At 39.2% G+C, this 22310-nt stretch overlaps 2 protein-coding genes across 4 annotated transcripts; one reads left to right on the top strand and one right to left on the bottom strand.

The window, feature by feature from the left end:
- Nucleotides 1–808: 808 nt before the first annotated feature.
- traf2b (Tnf receptor-associated factor 2b) lies at nucleotides 809–14268 on the bottom strand. Of its 2 annotated transcripts, none has more exons than XM_018662906.2 (11): nucleotides 14122–14268; nucleotides 8882–9084; nucleotides 7815–7893; nucleotides 7473–7571; nucleotides 5191–5352; nucleotides 5022–5096; nucleotides 4366–4440; nucleotides 2985–3209; nucleotides 2588–2891; nucleotides 2176–2324; nucleotides 809–2068 (listed from the first exon to the last, which is right to left on the bottom strand). In XM_018662906.2, the coding sequence occupies exons 2-11, from the start codon at nucleotides 9055–9057 to the stop codon at nucleotides 1850–1852; spliced, it is 1563 nt and encodes a 520-aa protein (XP_018518422.1). In that variant the 5' UTR covers nucleotides 9058–9084; nucleotides 14122–14268; the 3' UTR covers nucleotides 809–1849. The 2 variants fall into 2 exon arrangements, with proteins under 2 accessions (XP_018518422.1, XP_018518421.1); XM_018662905.2 differs by lacking the exon at nucleotides 14122–14268 and adding an exon at nucleotides 13661–13788.
- coq4 (coenzyme Q4 homolog (S. cerevisiae)) lies at nucleotides 13770–21649 on the top strand. 2 transcript variants are annotated; one of them, XM_018662907.2, is made up of 8 exons: nucleotides 13770–13901; nucleotides 14340–14465; nucleotides 15218–15373; nucleotides 17348–17444; nucleotides 17554–17656; nucleotides 17781–17910; nucleotides 18725–18818; nucleotides 20267–21649. In XM_018662907.2, exons 2-8 carry the CDS (start codon nucleotides 14399–14401, stop codon nucleotides 20448–20450), a joined length of 831 nt encoding a protein of 276 aa, XP_018518423.1. In that variant the 5' UTR covers nucleotides 13770–13901; nucleotides 14340–14398; the 3' UTR covers nucleotides 20451–21649. The 2 variants fall into 2 exon arrangements, with proteins under 2 accessions (XP_018518423.1, XP_018518424.1); XM_018662908.2 differs by lacking the exon at nucleotides 13770–13901 and adding an exon at nucleotides 19198–19246 and having other exon boundaries at nucleotides 14346–14465.
- The last annotated feature ends 661 nt before the right edge of the window (nucleotides 21650–22310 follow it).

Below are 22310 nucleotides of genomic sequence, written 5' to 3'. Positions count from 1 at the left end.
TTCACAGTTGGTTGCTGTGTGGTTGCTATTTCCTTCAGCTTTTTTTTTGCTGTTGAGAGGCGATAGTTTGGTTTGCTGCAGGCGTTCTGAGATGTTTTACTGATGTGTTTCATGTTCAGTTGCAAAAACCACCTGAAGTTATCTACGGTCGTAGAAGCACATGAATCACCTACTGTGGCCGACAGGGGAAAGTTTGTCAGCAGGGTTATCTGCTATTAAAGGGGAATCCATTCTCAGGAGGCTTTTGGCCTAAACCCAGTTATGACATTCACCCCCACTTGATGTCATACAATGTAGAAATGACATATGACATCATAGTTGTTTCATGTTGAATAAAGCTCATGTTTACTATAACAGTAATCAAAGCTGTGTTAGTGCAGTTTATTCTGCTGGCTGTAGGTACAAGATGAATCAGACGCCTAAAGGTTATTGTCAAAAGTGGATTCTTTTCTCTAGTAGGGCTGTGTCTTAGAATAATTTTCATCATCTGTTAGTCTGCTGATTGTTCTCTCGTTTAATTGATTTATTGTTTGGTCTATTAAGTGTGAGAAAACAGTAAAGGAGCCTTCTTAAAATGTTGTTTTGCTTGAACAACAGTCCAAAACCTTCAGTTTAACATCACGTAAGACAAAAGAAAGCAACAAAAAAGAACTAAGAAATATTTGGTATTTGTGCCCGCGTAAATAACGTTGACGATTAATCAAAATGATCAATTCATCTTTTCAGCTTCATTCTCAAGGAAACATGCAGTGGTGTTCTTCAACAGCAGTGAACATGTATATACACATTCGGACAAAAGCAGCAAGTGTTAAGTTCGAGAAAAAACATTTCAAAATTTTATTAAAATTAAAATGCACAAATGAAGTTAACACAGACTACAATATAAAGAGCATTTTAATGTTGGAGCTCATCAAGGAAGAGTGGATTTGTCCTGGGTAAATTTCACAGATTCAAACTTCTACATTTCAAATTTTAGGATTATATGATTATTCTGAGCATGTTATAGATGTATAATCAAAGAAAACAACAAAGTGTATAGTAGTGGAAATATAATAAAGTGAATATCATATATAATGAATATCAAGATTCATGACTACTGGTACAATTAGTTTTTTGTTAGGGGTTTTTTGTTTGTTTGTTTGTTTGTTTGTTTTTCAGTATTGTAAATTACTATTCTTATCTAAAGATTACACTCCAGGTTTGCATTGGTGGTCTATGTAAGGCCAGTTTTTTCCCAGCACTGTTCAGTGGGGGGTAACATTTTACAGGTATAGACAGGATATAGTTTTTTTAAAACTATAAAACTGTTTGCTTTAAGGTTAACTTTGTTTGGTCTCCTGGGGTTACAGAAGCTACTCATTTGGCAAGAAATGATTCATATAAGTGTTGCACTATGAGACTAGATAACTGATTAATATGTCACCCACACATGATAAACAGTGGTCTGCTTCATCTATGGTTCACAGATCTGTTAAGGTCAAACAGGCTAAAGTCGTGGAATTAATGTTTCATTTAAAGTGCATCATTTTTTGTCTTGCACTGACTTAAGCAATAATTCATTAAGATTTTACATTACATGTTTGTACTGTTTGACATAGATGTGAGGAACCACACAATGCAAAGCATAGTCTGGATTATTGCAGTATATATAATAATAATATTTAATACTCATATTTAGATTTAGTGATTAACTATATAATTTTATTTGAATAATATTATGGTCACATATTATGTAATATAATAGTTATCATTATATAAAATATCATTATGTCACTATATATTATCATTATTTATTTGTTTATTATAATTACTTTTTTGTTACTTTGGTGCAGCTTCCACAGTCTACACTTTATAAGCCTGTGAGGTCTACAATGGCTTTAATGAAAATTATGTCATCTCTGAGATAGGGGCTCTTGCCAGCCAGTTTAGCCAGTGGACAGAAAAGCGGGCAGCCACTGGCAATGTTCATCTCACTGATGGGCCGCTGGAAGGAGGTGGAGGTGACGTCAGGGCGGAAAGCATCGATAATGTGCTCCCTGTTGTTCTGATCCAAGAGCATTAGAGTCACCTGAGGTAGTAGAGGAGGAGAGGAGAACATTGGCTTCATCTGTGCCATTTATTGCACTGATGATGGACTAAAAAATGAGCAGACAGATCCATTACAGTTTCTCTTACCTTCTGACTGAAGGGCCATTTGAGCAGAGCATCACACTTGCCCCTCATGACAACAAAGAACAGTGACAGGTGCGTTCCACGACCCGTCCCATCGCCGTTCAAATACAGCCTCAGACACATTTTGTAGCCGTATTTGCTGGAGTAAAATGCTGTGAGGAGAAAGAATCCAGGATGTAATCAGAGCCTAAAAACAGTGTTATATGAGCATGGGAGTGGCACGCACACTCCCTAAAGGACAACATGGGTGTAGTGTAGTGGAATTTCCCTCATCTATGCGCCAAAATCATGCAAACTACATGAACTGAGCTCACTCAAATTCAAACTTAACGTTTAAGCTGAGGCATAAGATACACCACATGTAAAGAAGATCTTTGAAATGGATGCTAGGTGCTGATAATGTGTTTCATCGTACCAGGTGAGAACATCGCAGGTGTCCGACCAGCCACAGCGTCTTGTCTGCGACGTGAGAAGTCGTTGATTTTCCAGACAAATATTCCATCGTAGGTGCAAAACTGGAGTTCTCGCACCAGCTGTTCAGTCTCAGACAGCTGCAAGTCTCTCATAGTCAGCGTCCTCTCTAGCTGTCTTACTTTGTTTGACAGATTTTCAATCTTTTCTTGGTCTAAACGATGCTGATGTGAGAAAGCTTCCAATGTGACTGAACTGCGCTCCACCTCCCGGTTCAGGACACACACAATGTTTTCTAAAGCATTCACCTGTCGAGAAGCAGCAACAAATATATTTAGATCCTCATTCAACAACTGTAAACAACAGTGGTTAATTTAAGGGTTAAATCCGCTGAGACTCGCCTTTTTTTCCAGGTCCACAGACTGCGCGGAGGCCGTGGCTCCGACGCCCATAGGGACTCCCTCCTCAGGAGCCCTGTACAGGCCCAGACCAGAGTCCTCCTGCCACTCCCCGGGACCAGGAGCCTCTGCACGTGCCCGAGCCACTGACAGCACCATGGGCAGCAGCAGACGCAAGTGCTCCATGGTGCTGCTGTGCTCATGGTCGCTGAGCTTCCCGTTCTCTATCTGAGAAACATAACAGAGCTTATTTAGCCACTGCTCTAGTCAGTGCCAGACTAAAATTTTTAAACTGCAGGGCTTATATGGTCCAGTCAGGACGATGGTGAGCACACGCCCTACTGTGATGCTAGCTGATGGTGGTTTAAGTTTTGATCGAATTTTAGCAAAATATCAACTGACTGTTATGTGTTTACATTAAAAACTAACATTTTCGATGAGGATCACCTGAAAACCTGGTCTCAAAGATTATAGTAAAGTATTTATCAATAACATTAAAAATTCAAGACTAAATAGGCAACAATAAATGTTAAAGTTGAGGGCGGCAAAAACATCTTTAGCTAAATAGTTTTTAAAAAAAACATCTAATCTGCTTTCTCTTGTGTGTGTGGGTGTGTTTTGACACTGTACTAGACACAAAGTCCCTCGACCGTCGGGATGTTAGCAATCCGTCATCAGATTTGATTCAAATGTTGCTTAAGTCTGATTGGTGTACGGAGGGAAGTGACATCATATTTTTTAAACTGAATCCCGCCCACTTCAAACTACTTGGAAGAGTTCAGAGAAAACTGAAATCTCTCATGTTAAATAAGCAAAATTGTTCTAACTTGTTGTGTGTTTGTGTACAACCCCAGCGATCACGGTAAGAAGCTGACAATGTGTTTTAGTGCCTATAAATTAATTTATCAAAATACTGTGACCAAGAAATGAGAAGAACAATGCTCCTCTCATATCTGTATGCTAAATATAAAGCTAATGCATAAGGGCATTTGGCTTAGTTTAGCATTAAGGCTGGAAGTGGAGGGAAACTCCCAAAAACTCACTAATCCATGTTATCTCTTGTCTTCCTTAATCTAGAATGAAACTGGATGAATCAAACGATTATTTTCATAATTTATTTTTATTTTTTATTTTTTTTGATTAATTAAGAGTCCTTCAGTCTACTGCATGTTTCAAAAATTCAGTTCACAGTTTCTCAAAGCCCACAGTCATGTCCTCTGATTGTTTTGTCCAAAACCTAAAGACATTCAGTTGCTTTGTCAAATATGATGAGACTAAAAGTGTGTTTCCTAAAATGTTGAACTGTTCCTTTAAAATACTTTTTTTTAAAAAAGGTCATCCAATCACACTGTGTTTACACACCAACATAACATAACATACATACCACAGATTTGCAGCCCACTTCACTGAATGGACAGGCGCTCTTGGACTTGGCGCAGGTTTTGCTGTGATCACTGAACTGAAAGTAGAAAAGACACATGAAATATTAGCAGCCTGGCTCCAAACAATGCATCAACTCAAAAATAAACTGCAACGGAAGCACAGGATTCTCAGTCTGAAAGATACTTAGTGGTTATAAAGGGAATTCTGAGGCACCATTTCCTAAAATGTCCATTAGAAAGAAGAAGACTAAGTGTTGAGATGATCAATAAGTGGAACTCAGGTATGCAGTGGTGGATGATTATAGCAGCTGGCTTTCTTAGGATTTTCTCTATGTTAATGGTACCTCTGTGACTTAGATGTTCTCTATATAATTGTGTTTTGTATAATTTCATGTATTTTTATAGCATTGTGCATGTATTCAGGGCATGGGTGTTTTGTGTAAACATTTTCTTGGTCAATAAATGGTGGCATTAATCTATGCTTAGGTGCAGTATAAAGAAACAACCTGATAGTTCTTTTGTAGTTTTATTTCAAGACAGAGTAAAACATCTAATAGGCTTTGTAGAGGCAGGAAACTGTCAAGCATTTAATTGCCAAGTAATCTGTACACAGAAATTTACATGGGAAGTTAAGGGGGTAGTTTCGAGTAATTCAGACCTTCTCTCTTGGGATCTTCTTCTTGCCACAGTCCTTGCATTGTAAGGGAAACTTCAGACAGATTTCGTCATGGGCCTAAAATACACCAATGAAGGAGAGCCTTATTTTATGCCCATACATGGAGACACAACCAGCAGCTGTTTTACCCTGGATAATCTCTATCTCTCACCTTGATCTCTTTAAAGTTGAAGGTCATTTTGCAGTATTTGCAGTTGAGCGTTCTTGCCTCACATTCTCTCTCATTATGTCGGTCCTTCTCTGTACGAAGGATCAGGGTTTGACAGGCCTCGCACTGTATCCGCTCATATTCACAGCGACCTTCATGCTGAGCCTAAAAATGGAGGGCAGATCTATTATTATCACAGCATTCCTGTGGTTTGTGCTTCTCACACAGGCCAGATGTGTCTATTCATTATCTTTCAGTATATTATCAAAGAATGACAGATGTATTTCATGGTGTTCCAGGTGACTTGGGTGCACATAATGTAGTTTGCATAGAAGATGATCATAACAGGTCGTCAAGACGCTACGCCCTTGACGGTCATTGTTAAAATAAATTACTCACACAAATGCAATTTAACCGACTTTGTAACTGACAAACACACCCATGAATTTAAGCATGTGAATGTTCTGACAGCTGCAATCTGGAAAAACCAGATGTTCTTTCTTACAAAACCATCTCCAGCGCATTGAAAAAAAAGTCAGTGGTAACAACACAGAACAACGATGAAATTATTTCTATAAAGTAAATATGATTCCATAACTATGTAATTATCAGTGTCATTATGACATTTCCCTGTAACCTAATTAGAACAAATATTTTGGGACTTAATATTTAATTATTTGTACTGTATGATTTTTAAAACACAAATAATATACCAAAGAAGTGGGATAAATAGAGTCAAACATCTGACCTTAAAACAAATGAAAAAGAAGCAAAAAGAAAGAGACAGGCAGTCACTGGAATTTGCGGAAATAAAAGTCGGAAAAACAGAAATACGAGAATAAAAAGAAGCAGCACAGAAAAAAAACTAGAAAAAGAAAATGAAGATTTTGATTTAAAGTGGTGAGAAGTTTGCAAATTTATTTTAAATTATTTTTTTAAAAAGCCGGAAAATACTATTTTTCAAAAATACCGCCAAACGAAATGGGTGGGGCTCGGCCGTGAGGTGGAGTTTGCTACAGAAATGTTAGTCTCTTTCATAATGACTACCAACAGCATGCTGAAGCCACAGACCAAGAGCCACAGGTAGGTTAGCATGTTTTTCCGCTTTAATGCTGACTATCAGGCATGCTACACTGGCGAACCTTAAATCGATAAAACCAAATATGATTCATCTCTGACAGTTTTTCAGTCCGTTCCCTGTCCTTGCTACGCCACACACACCACGTTTAGTCTATTTTTTCCACCTTCATAAGACCTAGTTTTGGGTGTGTATGGCTAGAGAATGACAGCGCGGATCTCTCCAGACTACAGTGACTAACACAGCAATCCACAAATATTCATACAAACGTGGGTGTATCACACAGCATAGTAATTATTTATTCGGCACTGTGAGTAGGCATACACCTATCGTGAATAAATAAGAGGAAGGTTCATCGGCACGCTAACCAGAGTGACATTTGCAAAGCATGCAAAAATAATCCCCTGCAATCGCATCACAACATTTCCTGCGTGGAGCTTCACTTAGATAAGGTCGTAGGGTACGTTTTCTTAAAACCGCAGACAACAATCACTACAAATATCCTCTACACAGAGCGTCAGGAAGCCATCTCTTTAATAAACAACCTGACTAACCTTTCCCAATAGATATTTACAGTAGAAACAAAACTGTAGGCAGATGACGCTCATCACACACAAACACTACAACACATGCAGCTTTGATGGTTCTGACGGGGCTTTTCTGTTTTTCTACAAACCACAGTGTGTCTGACTGTTGTGACTTCTTGCCAAATCCTGTTTCTGTCTTATGTCTTACAGCAAGTATAAATTCAGTAGTTTAAGTGGAACTCTAATTCCAGCAGTTTCATTATCAAGTAATGGTCAACCAAACATGCCATCAACAGTCAAGCTAGTCTCAAGTTAAGTTTCCTTTTATGTCCTGGTACTTTCCCGCTGAACTGTTGTTGATAAAGGCTGAGGACGTTGGGGACTTTCCAGCATGCATGTTAAGTTTCACTTCCTGTTTCCCTGCTGCAAAGCTGCACATAAAGCCACATTGTTCAGCCACAATGTGACCTGAAGGGGAAAAAATATGACTTGGGAGTGTACTATATATGACAGGAACATAAATATATGATTTAAAAAAATACTGACAGTACTGTTTTGGGTGCAGTAAAAGAGTAAACTGAAACTTGTATAAGGTTCAATATGGGGCAAGCAAAGACATACTCAAACAGAAAGCAATAAACACACCCACAATACTAAAAAAGTAGAAATGTATACTTCACCTCATACTCTTTTATTGAGCCTGTCCAATTGCAGCCCTGATTCAGACACCTGGCTGGCAGACTTGCAATTTCCCGTCCTGCTGCATTGTCTGGAAATGCCTGGTTGAGCGAAGAACAAAGAGTTTAGTAAAGGCATAAATTATAACAGCAGACAGACAGAGTAGGCTGCTTTGTGTGAGGTTGTGGTGAAGGAAATCCCCACCAGACTGCAAGTCTGATGGGGATTGTAGTCATAGTTTTTCCTTGAAAACAGAGTGGGAGTGAGGGATGGTATACTGATTACAAGGAAGATGACACATAAAATAAAAATGTTGTGTGAAAAATGAATACTTCATAACTTACTTCATTACTGTTTAGAATGGAAATAGGCTCCTCATATATTTCCTCTTGGCGGCAGGCTTCACATGGCTTTGGGCCAGAGCTAACAAACAAAACAGGTTTGTGACTTTATAGTGAAAAACAGCTGGTTGGTGCCAACAGTCAGCAACAAATTTCCTGCTGATCCATTACTGGAACAACTGCTGACCAGTATGGATCACAGCTCAAGGACATGAATCATTAATCAATGCGAGAGCAGTGAAAGAAGCTTGTAGCGATATACAAATGCTGTAATTGGCAACTTTGATGAGGTGTGGGCCATTCATGAGAAAAATGTAATAGCTTTCGCAAGGTTGAGGACAGATAAACGACTGTCACACACAAGCACGCACACAAAACCCAAACAAAAAGCATGTGTGAAATGATCACTATAACATGATGAATTCACATGTAACAGGTCACCTGAAATCAACTTTGCAAACATCCTCAAACTCACAGAAAGGATCAAGTTTATCCTATGCGACACAGCACTTCTTGTTTGTGGTCTTGCTTTTTCAGTGCTTGTTGCTGTTGTGTGAGTGCTGGGAGATAAACAAAATGAGACTCTGATACATTTGCATTTTCAAGATTTTGTTTAATATATGATGTTATATTTGGTTTTATGTGTGGCAGTTTAAAATGGCTTAATTTTCAGTGACCTTCAACATTCTCTGTCACCTTATGTCTAATGATATTGTCACAGCATCATTAGACATAAGCTGATAAACCAATGTATTCTTAATGAATTCTTGATGCATTCATGAATTCCTGAGCAAGCAGTGAGTCAGCGATAGGAAAAACAATGGACACCTTTAAAATGAGTCAGCATCCTATGCCAGATCCTTGTGATTCACTGACATGAAAGTCCAGTCATGTGAGAGATGAGCCTGCATAAAGTAATTGATCTTGTGTGCAAAAAAAATCCCCAGAGGCGAGCAGTTATAAGAACACAGGATGTGCTGAAGCATGTCCAGTAAGAGGATAAGCATTAGGAGGGTGGAGGGAGTTTGAATTTCACATGGATGTGGGCGGTCTGAGGACCTCCAGTCTACCTGGTGAGCTGCTTGAAGCAATGTACACAGAAGCGGTGGCCGCACTGAGCCTGGACAGGCCTCCTCAGGACCTGGAGACACTGCTGACATTTGTATTTATTCTCCATGGGCACTGACAGCACACTGAGGGGGATTCCTGGTAAAGAGTTGGGACAGTCCAACGAGATTCGGGCCATTCTTCTCCATCAATCTGGTGCTATATCCTGCAAAGAATGCCATGCATAACAGCTGTCAACGGCCAAGTAACTCTTGTGACATAGAAACAGACAGCACATCAATCACAGTGTTTTGTTCTGTTCAGCAACCCTTACTGAACACTTCCCACAGGTATACCGTGCCTCTGACATACCCGTAATTACTTACTGGTGTGTTGGGAGTGTTAGTACATGGGAAATTCAGCAACTGTACTGAATGTGCAGTACAATCAACATCAACAGCCCTTGAGCTGATAATTGCACAGTGAGAATATGAGGCTGTTTAGTCATTGTGAAACTGTGGTGAGACCATCTTAACGTGTTAAGTTGAGCTTCTATTGCCTCAGACATGTTTTATATGTCTCAGCCAAATGATGCAGACAATCTTCTAGACGGTGTGTTGATCAGTCTTTGAAGAGCTCCCCTGTCCTTTCCATTTACAATGGTCATAATACCATTTATGCAAATAAGGTTTTGCATAAAATTGAAAAACATGTAAAACCGTTGAGGCTTCAGTGGAACCTGTGTGTAACTAAAATTCACTGTGAGGAAACTTTTTTGTCACAACTTCACCAGCATGTCTTTGCTGCAAACCTAAAGTGGTGCATCATGATGATCTAGCTTGCCTTATCTGTAAGGTCTACATGAGATGCAGCACTATCTTGCATCAAACTATCTGTGTGAGGGAAAGCCATGTGTGGTAGAGATACTGTTCTGTCAGACATACTAGTGGTAGATTTATCTGATGAGCTACAGGAATGTCAACATGGCGGGCAGAGCTGGGAAGTAAAAATGTCATGCTATGAGAGCTTTGCCAATACCTGTTACTTCACTGAAAAAGGAAGAGGTGGTCTACTGCATTTCTCAATTTTTCTGACATTTTTCTCCTGTAAACTTAGAAAATCTAACCACACAGAAAATGTTTAACCGTTAATTCTGTGTCGGAAAAAAACAAATTGAAATCTGGCGGAGCAGAGAGCCGAAAACCTAGTGCGAACAAGAGATAAATCTAAAACTATACAAACTTTGGCAAATGCAACAGATCACCGCAGCTGCCCACTGTTACAGTTCAGGAGATAAATGTCAAAACGTAAACTTGCTGATTATAGCACCACCATATGTTCAAATCGTCTGTGCGATATTTTTTTTCTTGAGTAGCGACATATTTTAAAAACGCTTACTCTTCCAAACGTTAACAACAAGGATTCAACTATGTGACATCAAAGGCCATTGGTCTCAGTCTACATGCTTCATTTGCACATGCTGAAGTTTAAAATGGGGTGCCATTGGGTATTTGGTGCTCAAAAGTTTATAAATAATAATTAATAATATATTCGTGCTTGTGCTACCATCTAGTGGTCATTATAGTCACTGCCCACACGTATAATATAATGCACAATAGATCACACTTGGGTTTGGTCCCAGTATTTATCATTTCTTTGTATGATATCTGTGCTTTACATTAAGCAAAATTTGCAATGCACTAATGTACGTAATGCCACTTTGTTTATGTTTATGAATATTCCTTCTTTAGTGCTATCTGGTGGAAATATCGAGGCTGACACTGTAGAAAATTAAAGATGGTGAATGGTCACCAATAATGTTTTACCTCATCAACATGTGAGGAATTTGTGCGCTATATAAATGAGTTACCGGGGCCTGCAGTTTTTCCTTCGATAAACTTTAGTGTTTTTATTATCGAACTGCTCTTGTATGAAGTCCTTTATGGTAGAAAAGCATTTCTATGCTGACCTCTACAGGTAGAATGTGACTGAAGGTTTTGAAAGTTGTGCAACAGACCGCACCAGCCATTAAAAATCAGCAAAGTAATTTGATGAGTAAGTGTCAGCAACCACAGGACTTTCCGTTGCTGTATATATTTACTTCACTGATTAAACTTGTTTGGCTGGTGAAGCATCCTGCTCTCTTATCTGTCTAACTTTTTATCTTAGGGAGGTAACAGTATCATCTCAACTTCCCTGACTCCTGCTGGTAATGGCAATGTAAATTATTTCAAGCTGTTCATAGGCTGAATGATAAGTTCAAACTTGTCTCATGAGTTGTGACAGCATAAAACAAACTCAGTTAACTTCACTGAAATCATGACAACTGTTACACAGACAAATGTTACAGACATTGCTCTCCATTTACATTTTTCAGTTTGGAGAGTCATTTCTTCATTTGACACGAAGCATCTCTTGTTGGAGTCAATTTCTATGAGAGAAAGGTTGTGACTTTTTGTTCAAAATTTGAACATTACACTAAATTTCTGTCTGATGTTTTACAGTGCAGAGACTCAGTCTCTATTGCAGCAGTAATTTCATCTTCACAGTCTCCTGCATTAAGTGCAGTGCCAAGGTTGTGGTAGAACTATTTTTGTTCAAGATATATGCACGATTTTACGTCTTCAGAAAAAAAGGAATTTATTTTGGAAATGTCTGCTGGATTAAGTTTTATTCCATTAGTGAGTCATAATTTATTAATGAAAAATCCCTGATGGGAAAAAAGTGGAGAGTATTTTTCCCATAAACCAGCAGATGTCATCATATACCGACATGTTCCTACACATGTGGTTAACTATAGGTATACAACATACAGTTTGTGTAAGTGTCTCTGTAAAGAATATGAACACACTGTAGCTTTTCATGTCAAAACAAATATAACCTTTGAAATGTTTCTGTTGTTGGCATGAGGCTAAAGGCTGCAGCAAAATTTGCAGTTTATATGATCTGAGCTCTGTGCTGTATAAAAAGCATAATAGCTTTGAGTAGTGAATGCACCTATTCATTTGCTTGAGTCAAATCATAAAAGATCTTAATGAGAACAATTCACCCACAAATTAAAATTCAGTGTCAGTTAAAATCCCACTGACCTTTGCAGGGAAACAAGACTACCTGTTTACACCAGCAGATGTTAACATCATATTTTCAACCCACATTTCAACCCATGCATTGTTTGGTTACAAAACACATTATTTATCCCGCACAAACTGACTGGGGGAAATTTATGGAAATGCTATGCCTCTGTAAAAAGACAGTCAAGCAAACTTTTAACCATTTGTGATGAGCCTATCTTATCAAGCCTGGCTTACTCACTATTCATCTTGCACAACAACCTTGCTTACTCATTTTGCCTTTGCTCGTCATGAGTGTTTAATGAACTTTTTGTTGACGTGGCTTAAATTCTCTTTTGGTGAAATACAGTTGATTTAAGGTCTGTCTGAGAGTTGGGAAATCTCCTGAAACTTCTGTGATGGGAAGTGACATTATAACTGGCTGTTAGGTCAAAGCATGGGTCCAAAAAAGATAAATGAAACTAGGAAAAAGAAAAAGGCTACTGTGACCCATAAATGATTTCAGTAGCAGTCTGACCCAACAAAACAGTAGCCAAGTCTTACACCTCATTTCCATACCAAGCTTCACAGAACAACTTATAATGAAAATCTCATGATCACTAATAGCAAGAGCACTTAGGAAAATTCTCATGCTTATCATGACACATGGACATCATGAGTGCAAAGTGAGCCCATTCAAGCTACAGACAATATAATCTTTCAAGTAAAATTCATAGTACTTTTCTATTTCATAAAATCAATATTTGAAAACAGCTATGCTAAGATAAAGTAATTAGCTAAATCCAAACTTTCAAGGTGACATTACAAAGCATTTTAACTGCACATTTTAAACTTCAGTCCCATTACATGTGTGAGACAGCAATATTGGCTAGCTTACATTGAATTTTCTAGAGTAATGATTGGTAATTACTCAGTCGTCTTGTTAGACTGTAGATCAATCTCAGGAAGCAGAGGCAGGAAAATGTTTTACATTTCATTTCAAAAGCCAACTGCTGCTTTACATTGGAAACTCTTTTCCTGGCAGAATTCTGACTATCTATCTGACAGATCCGTGGCATGATGACTAATATTTCCTAACAGTTATGAACCAAGTTTCAGTAGTAAACCTGTTTTGTTATTTCACAATCAATTCATAAGTTTCAATTGTTAAAACATGTCTAACTTTATGAGACAAGTAAGTCAGGTCAAGAAGTCAGAAGAAGAAATTAGCCAAGCCCTGAATGATACAAGAATACAACCAGCCTGCTGTTTCGTTTATGTATCCATAGCAACAGCAGTAATGACAAATTCAGTGAAAACAATCATTAAATCAAGCAATCTCATAGAGAAACCATATGCTGATTCTCTTTACCCTACACCACACTCCACCACCCTGAAAATACTCTTAAACAGACCAGAACCTTTGAAACAAGAAGTGGAGTGCAAGTTACAATTATCCCTTCTGTGAAAGAAATAACATCAATCAAAACAAGCCCTTGCAAAATAAAGTGCAACCAAGCTATCCTTTCAGTCTGCACAGCCAGTACTTTTTTCTTAAACAAATATCCCTGACTGCTTCTTAAATGTCACACAAACTAGTTCAGATGAAAACACTCTCTCTGCCCTGCCTATCGTGTTTGTCTGCTCCCTCTCTCTCCGCCATGTTCTTGCTCAATATTCTCCTTTTAGTCCAGCCAAGGGTCTCTAGACTGTGCTGCACTGTCGTGAAACCACTCCCGAGTCTTTACTCACCGAGCTTGTAAAGAGTGCGTGTTCTTCTTATCAGGGTGCTCTAGGGTGCTACGACAGTATTTCATACTCATATATGATACACCCAGTTAATACGTCAGAGGGAGTACTGAAACAGCCCACAGCTCCTCAATGTCTGAGTACTTGCCCTGGGAGCGTCTCATGGGTACTTAACCTGTGTACTCATGCTACAGAATAACTTCTGCAGTTGTCATTTTTACATGTTTCTACATCCATATTATTGGTGAGGAACGAGCTATTGTAAACATATTAACATATCTACATATTTGACTTACACTGTACTTATTGGTGTGTATGACTAGCTACGCAACTTTATGCAGCTAGGTAAATGCTAAGTTAGGCAGTGTTTGACCATAATTATGGGTGTAGCGAATTAACTACTCAGTTAGCTAACTGCTAACATACTTATTTGAGAAGAAGAAATGTCAGCACAGCTGACTAACCTTGAAGTCTTGACTGTGCCTCTGTCGACAGATAGAAAACGAAACAGTTTATCCGTTGCCGCATGAGAAGGACAACTCAACCTTTAGTAAGCTGTTTACAATTTTCGCTGTATGCGCTTACTTCTTTATAAAAAGGCAGCAGAGGAGACCGGAGTCACTTTCTCTCCAAAATATTCAGTGCGGTCAGAAAAACTGACTAACTCCGCCCCTGCTCCTAGGGCTGTCCCGGAGTAGGAAACTAGCGCACCATCCTGACGCATGCGCAGTAGTGTTCACAATGTGGTCCTGCCTTGGTAAATGTTTCCAACGGTTAAATCAGCGACACTACGCTTTGATCTGCAAAGGTACGAGTTTCCACGCACGAGATCTGCGTTATTTGACAGCAACGAAATACCAGTTACCTTTGAGAGACCTAGATGTGTTAACTGTTTTATGCAAAAGTTAATGAATGTCAAAGCATAGTAGCTAGCATAACGTAGCCTACCAGAGGCTCCACAGCTCACTCCTCTACAGTGTAGCTAGTTAGCTAGAATCGTTTAGGTTAAACAAAATTAACAGTAATGATGTTGTATGTCCATAATTGGCTAGCCAGTCAGATAACGTTAGCTTTGTTTTTTCAGGACGAGTAATGCTAAAAGTTCATAAAAAGTGTGTGAATATAACAAAGATGGATGTAACTACTCTTATTGCTATCATCTTTTAAGAAGTCATTAAAATTTAAGATGTCATTGATTTATGAGTGATATTTCTTTCTTTTAACTTGAATGTAGAAATCTCCACCTTAGAGCGCTGTGTTGGTGATCTGCACCCGAAGTTAATTAGTATTATGTTGTTTTGTATGAAGGAAAATGCAGGTTCCTTATTAACTACACGTTTTCCCATTAAATCCCATATTGATACTGTGCTAATGTTCATTCATGTTCGTTCGCCTTCTGTCAAATATAAGCACGCACATTTGCTGTATACTGCAACCTCTGTCAGTAACTAATTGTTGTTATATGAGTGCAAATGAACAAATAAAAAACCCTAGTGCATCATTACATTGTCTTGGTCCAGTAGTGTAAATGTCTCTAATGTTGCTCTACTTTTGCCTCAGTGTCGTGTGTGCAGCAGCTGTGCAGTAGCAGCAGTGAGTTTACAGACAGCTGCTATAATGGGCTGTATCCTGGACACATTCCTACAACACCCATCCAGAAAGCCCTGCTGGCTGTTGGGTCTGGTGTGGCTGCACTGCAGGACCCTTACAGACATGGTGAGACTCTCATATCATATCTCTCACATCTTTGTTTGTTTTATTTAAATGTTTTCCCACAGGATATCCAACTTAGGCTCCAGACCTTTGTTGTGTGTCACAACTCCCCACCCATTTCCTGTATTTTCTGTCTTTATCCCTGTCAAATAAAAAACAAAAAGTCTTCCCAAGAACAGAAAAAATATGACGGGAAAGCTCAGTCCCAGATCACATACTCTGTAGTCAAATAGTTGGACAGCTGTCCTGATGGTGGTGTTATATACGAGAAAAAATGGCCACCAGGAATTCAATTCCAATTATGGTCAAGTTATGTTCTGAAGTGTGAAGACCCTATTGGTCACTGAAAACTTACGATTTTCACGTTCTTACTTGATTAATATCATGTATCTTGGTGTTTCGTCTACTTAGCTAATCCTTGACTGAAACTGAAGTTGGACAGTACTGTCTGTTGTCTACATCCTTCTCTATAAGCTCCTGGTTACCCCGGCAACAGAGGAGAGGTGTCTCCAGATGTCCACTATCAGTCACAGATTTGTCTAAAAAGAAGACCATTGTAAACACTGTGGAGGTCTTAATGGCCTGAACTATTTGGAGTGAGTGTAAGGCAGAGAAAATATTAAAGCACACTAGAGGTAAGAAAAATCCCTCACAATATAAAAAACCCTTAATGTTCCAAACTGTGGACATTCATTTGAGGGGAATATTTCATACATTGAAACCTAGTTGAAATTACTAAATCTTTAGTACAGTTATTATTACTAATTTAAACTTACACCTATTCTATAGTTCACATTAAAAAAGTCTTACCTCAATATCCTCTCACTTTTTTCCTGAGATTTCAGCCATATTAGTATCTGGAGTTTACACATAAAGGTCACAAAATGTGGCTTAAAGTTCTGAAAAAGCCAAGTAATTGAACTGTGTGATGAGAATTTTTAGTGAAACTGCTATTTACAAGGATGAGAATGAACCATCGAGTTCAGTTCAACAAAATTGCTGCACAACATTTTCAGACCATGACTGTTATTCTGTTATTCTATTGTTTGGTTTGGAAACAGATTGGCTGTGATGCTTTTTTTCTGTATCAGAAGGTTAGTATCCCTGACATGCTTCCAGTAGTTTACAGGAACTGGAAAGAATGTTTCATTATGTCTTTCCCTTTTTTTAAAGTGATACCAACAGGGACTGTACTCAAAGTTCTTTTCTCACGTACTATTTGAGGACAGTTACTCATTCTTGAGGTTTTATTCTCTTGAGACCAGTGTTTCATGCTTCAAAATGTTTTGGAAACAGAAATGAGAATAAATACAAAGTAAGGTCGTACTCCATGTTGATTACCCTGAAACTCTCATGGAGGAAGAGAGCACTGACACCTGCCATCTGACATTTAGTTTGGAGGCCACAGGTGTCATTTAAAGGTGACTCCTGACTCCCAGTGCGTGGTATTGGTTGATTTCTAAAAAATGCTGGATCCTACAGTAATAATGCCTTTTTCCAGTGGACCCTATCTGCTTGGTAAACACCCAGGTCACTCCAACTCCACACCCCTCCTGTTTATAATGCTTCGTGATAAACATTTGGTATCTCCAAATCCAACCTGAGGTAACTCTAATGACATCACCAGACTTGACATTTTCAGACATTTTCTCAGACTAAAAGAAAAACTCCTCCAGGTACTGACAACAGTGAGCAGCTGTTCTCACAGGCTGAGTGGTACTGTCCATAATGAGTAAACTGCTGTGACTCATGAAAAATTGTGGACTGCCCCTTTAAATGGGTACTACTGACACTAATTAAGCTATGTTACATGCTCTACCTTAAGACAAACTGCACAAGTTTGAGAATCTTTAAGATGAAATATGTTATTTTTAGGAAATCAAATATTAGATGGAAAGTTTAGCAGCAATAAAAGATCACACCTGAAATCTCTACTGCACATTTAAATTCATGGGATTCTCTGTACACTTTATACAGACATGGTTGCAGTGCTCGGAGAGACGACGGGACACCTAGCGCTGATAAATCTCAGGGACAGGATGAGAAACGACCCTGAAGGCTACACCATCCTAATGTGAGGCACTGTAGTGCTGTTTGGTAACTCTCTGTTTTAGACACTTTAAGTAGCATTTTCTCTACTGTGATTGGATTTTGACTTTGTTTTGCCTGACTGGTTACTGCAGAGAGAGGCCCAGGATCAGGCTTTCTACACTTGATCTGAGCAAGATGGCCTCACTGCCTGATGGGTCTTTTGGGAGAGAATACCTCCGTTTTCTGGAGGACAATGTGAGTGTCCGCTGATGAGATGTGAAAATTTGATGCTTTGTTTCACACTGATTTCATCAGGTAGAACACATTTCCTCAAATCTGTCATCTTTTACATTTCACTTTCACTTTCCTGTTCTGTCAGCATGTGACCCCTGATACAAGGGCAGATGTGAAGTTTGTGGACGATGAGGAATTAGCTTACGTCATGCAGAGATACAGAGAGGTCCATGATTTGTTGCACACCTTACTGGGCATGCCCACCAACATGCTGGGTGAGTCAGGCTTCATGTAATCTGAAAATGCTGCCCAGATTGTATTTCACACCATCCCTGTCCTGCAGAAATTTGACATCTACAGATGTCAGATTGTGTTATTTATAGGTATTACTGATCCAAGCCAGGCATTTTTGACCTTGTATAAGGCTCCAAAAGCATCTGGTTGATGGCGTAGAAAGTGCAAACACCTATCCTGTGACTTGTCCAGGTGCTGCCCTGCCCTGAAGCTTTCTTAAGAACAGCTCTTCCAAAAAACAAAAAACAGTTGACGCCGCATTTTCTTGGGCCCTCAGCAACACACCCGCAAAGTCTGAAGTCAATCAGACAAGCAGCTGTCGAGAAAATTTTAATTCACCCAGACTGACAGATGGACAGAGATTCCTCCACTTATAGTTAGGTGGCTGAGGCTCAGCAAGAATTATTTTGTGCATGCTAGACAAAACATTGCCAGTTGACGGACACAGCTGGAGTCACACATTTGACTTGTCAACATAACAATTAAACTCTCAGCAGACCTTAACTGTGCCCACCCTTGTTTTCCTGGCCAGCTGTCTCTACAAATGTCCTGTTTTTTAAAGGCCCTTTCCCTTACAGTGCTGATCTGGACTTTCTGTTTTGCAGACGAAATACTAGTGGATTGACTCATTATCAAAATTAACTAGCTTAAAGAGAAAAAAAAATTGGCAATGGGGTTTCAAAGTAGAAGTTGGTTTTGACACATTGCACCGTTAACTGATTTCTTTATCTTTCTTCTCCTTTCATCTTAAATCATTTGCATGTTTCTTTCTCTGTCTCTTCCTGCTGCTTTCAGGTGAAGTGGCAGTAAAATGGTTTGAAGCTGCTCAGACGGGGCTTCCCATGTGCGCTCTTGGTGCTGTTCTGGGGCCACTTCGGCTAAACACAAGGTACAACACCAGTGTGTTTACCACAGTCTAGACTTTAAATGTAGATTTTGACCCCTGAGATATTCAGTGAGCTCTGCAGTGGTATCATTAGAGGTAGAGTAACTTACAGTTTTAGTGACACCCCCTAAGTCCTCTACGGGTCAGTTTACATTTGAATAGAACTGGATCATATGACGTGTTTGTCTGACCACGTCAGAAATGTGACTACACTCAAAGGCAGATTGAAAAGTCAGCCATTATCACAGAGGGGGAAGATGTGATACAGTTTCAAAACGGGGGTAACAAGGGTGAACACTCTCAGACTGTATCAGTGCATATTGTTCACATGAAAAGTGACAAAAATAGTTGAATCCTTGGTCCCTGTCCCACCTACGCACAGCTGGCCAGGTGTGGATGGAGGGGGGTTTCCGAAGCTATTCAACCATAAGGTAAACACTTCTATTGAAGCATGCTGGTAGTTTTATTATCCAGGTGTCATAATACACATGAAAGGATTTCTCACAGACTCATTGTCTTCACGTTCAGCTGTTACCGTGCGCTCATAGCAAAGAACAGAGCTCAGTGCTTTGGGCTAGGGCTGTACCAAACAATTCTTTTCATTGGCCATTAATCCACCATTTATTTCCTTGAGTAATTATTTGTTCTTAAAAATTTTTTTTTACCACTTATCATCTCAGTTTCCTAAAGGCCAAATTGACATTGTCAAATATCTTTTTTGTTGATTGGCTCATTCATACCTGTGTAGCTAATAACATCCAGTCGTACTCATTCAGGTGTACATCGCAGACATTATAACCTAACACTAATTACTGTCAACTGTCAGCTTCCTCCACCACCTCAGCCTCCTTATATGCTTATATGGTATTTCATATTGTTGACTGAACCAAGATTCATGCTTCTGTTTGGAGAATTCAAATGTACTGCGCTGTAACAGCTTTCATTTTAGTGGTACATACAAACATATTGTAAACATTCACAATACGTATTTGTCCAGCTCTGGTGTGTGGTGTCATGGAGTGATATTGTGATATCCAATGGATAGAGACAGAAGTTGTCATAAAAAGTCAGAATAAAGGAAGAATTATTCATCATCAGCCAAGGTAAAAACAATGGAAACAGTGTGGCGCTGCAGTAGCAGAGACAACTCTCCAGCTTTATCTCACACTGTCCAAGCACGATTGAATTAGTGAGAGTGAGTAAGTACAAATGGCAGGTTTATGTCTCATCTCTATCAACTGTATGTTATTGCTGCAGTTATGACAAACAAACAGTTACAAACCTTTACCTGTAAATCACTAATCCTTCCCCATTCCAAATTGAACTTCCCTGTGTTTTAAGGAAGTGGGCTGTAGCCCATTTATTGGAAAAAAATGATTAATTGTGGTAAGTTTCCTTCTTCACTGTTGTATCATGTTCAAATTTTCCTTTGTTGTGTCATCTTCCTCTAGACGTTTACAGTCACTGTTCACGTCTCTGGGCCCCTGGGCTCTGCAGAATGGGCGGCGGGCCCACTGCGTCCTCAGCGTCTTCTATGAGAGACGATGGGAGCAGAGCCTCGAAGACCTCCGACAAGAGCTCAACATCGAGCCGCCTCCTGTCATACTCGCTGCGTCCAACAATAGGAGCACCTGAGAAAGATTAATGGCTCAGGAATCATGGGAGAAAAGACTTTTAATAGCGGACAAACTATAAATATTTCAAGTGTGAAACTGGAACTTTTTATATCAACTACTGAGGAAATGGGGAAATTTCACACTTGGCAAACTTTGGCTTGTTCCTTCTTACATCTTAAATTTATCTGCCTTGCCATTAAGTCATCTGAAGTGAATTATTTTGAATGAAGTTAGTTTGGCTAATGAAATTAGAGTTTTTGTCATTCTCTGATGCTGGTAAATTACAGGTCTGGTTCAACAAGTCATATTCAGTCACCATCTGTTACTGAAAATGTGACAGACAAAGTGTTTTTTGTTTATGTGTTGGTAAAAATAAAGTTAAAAACTGTAATATCTGTAATTATCTATCACCTGTAATCAACATTGGTATTGGTCCATTAACATTTGTGCCAATATTTGGCCTGATGTGAAACAGTGTAATGTGCACCTGCAGTTGTACAAACACTAGCAGGTGGGAAAGGAGCAGATGCAGCTGCTTCTGTTATATTTGACTCACTGTGTTATCACAGATTGTACTGGGAATAAATCCTGCCTCTCACTTTTACAGTAATAATGTGTACAAATCATGTACATTAATCTACATGAGATTAACTAATTCAGCGTAAAAAAAAAAAAAACTATGACAGTTTCATGTGAAACTGACTCCATCATATTTGTCAAATTCCTGTCATGACTCAGTAAACGATAACAGAGCTATCTTCTATCAACCAAGACTAATGTCTCTTTCAGTAAAAAGCATGGCCAGGTTGTTACAGTGTTACATCCTGATTGCTACAACCCAGGATGTCCGCCCTCTGTGTCTTTATTAAACATGTCCTTCCTGGAGCTACTTGTTTCACGTCACAACACTCATTGTAGAGTGTTTACAGGAGTAACACGCTGTTCTCCCGCAGGGCTACACACAGTACATCATTTGGATGTAAAATAACACTGATCACGAGTCAGTGAACTCACAACTTGTTAATTTCCCTCAGTTTCACCTCACTGCCGTCCACCCTCTTGTCACACGTATAGTCTGGTATCAGAGGAACAAGTCACTAGTTGTGTTGCTTTCATTGTTCAGTACTTAACCTGAACTTGTGCTTAAAATGAAATACAAACGTGTACAACATCTGTCTCTTACTGATATTAAAGATACATTTCAATTTGTTGTTTAAATGAACACACATTCATTTAACAGGTACCATATGTGCGCTGTTTCAGAGTTTTGTGGGGTTGTACTGAGTATCTGTAACTGTCCATGGTCCTGGAGTAACATTTTCACTTTTCACCTTTATTTACTTTATGTGTCATCATGAGCACACTGTTGCTGCTTATTGCATGGTCATGATGGGTGTCAAGACTTAATTTGACATTGCTGCCCTCTGGTGGTGTTAGATATGAACTGCTGAGAAGCAGCAGGTGTTGACATCCGCTCCTCCTCTCATGATTTTGATACCTCTTTGTGAGAGTTGAACTCAAAATATACTTTAAAAAATGTTATCACTGAGCAGTGCTGTCTTTTTCTCTGTTCACACTCACTCATTCACATCTGGAGGCCGCTCAGGACAACCCTCTTAGTTGTCGCCCACTGGAGAAGTTGGGCATAAAGAGCCCACCTATATTTATTCTGCTCATCTTAACCATCCACAAGCCCACTTTTCTAACCATTAGCCCACCAGAAAAGAAAAAAGCAATATACTGTCTTTTAAGAGATAGAAAAACTCTGAACAAAAATGGTTAGTGTTTTCCAGTGGTTCTGTTAACATGTCTCTCTGCCAGGATTGCTGGTATCAGCACAGGGAGGTTGGATGCAAATGCAGACTCCAAGACAGACAGG

This window comes from Lates calcarifer, linkage group LG9 (genome assembly GCF_001640805.2).
Source record: "Lates calcarifer isolate ASB-BC8 linkage group LG9, TLL_Latcal_v3, whole genome shotgun sequence".
NCBI classification, from domain to species: domain Eukaryota; kingdom Metazoa; phylum Chordata; class Actinopteri; family Centropomidae; genus Lates; species Lates calcarifer.
The sequence above is the reverse complement of the archived record's forward strand: the minus strand, read 5'-3'. Positions and strand labels throughout refer to the sequence as shown.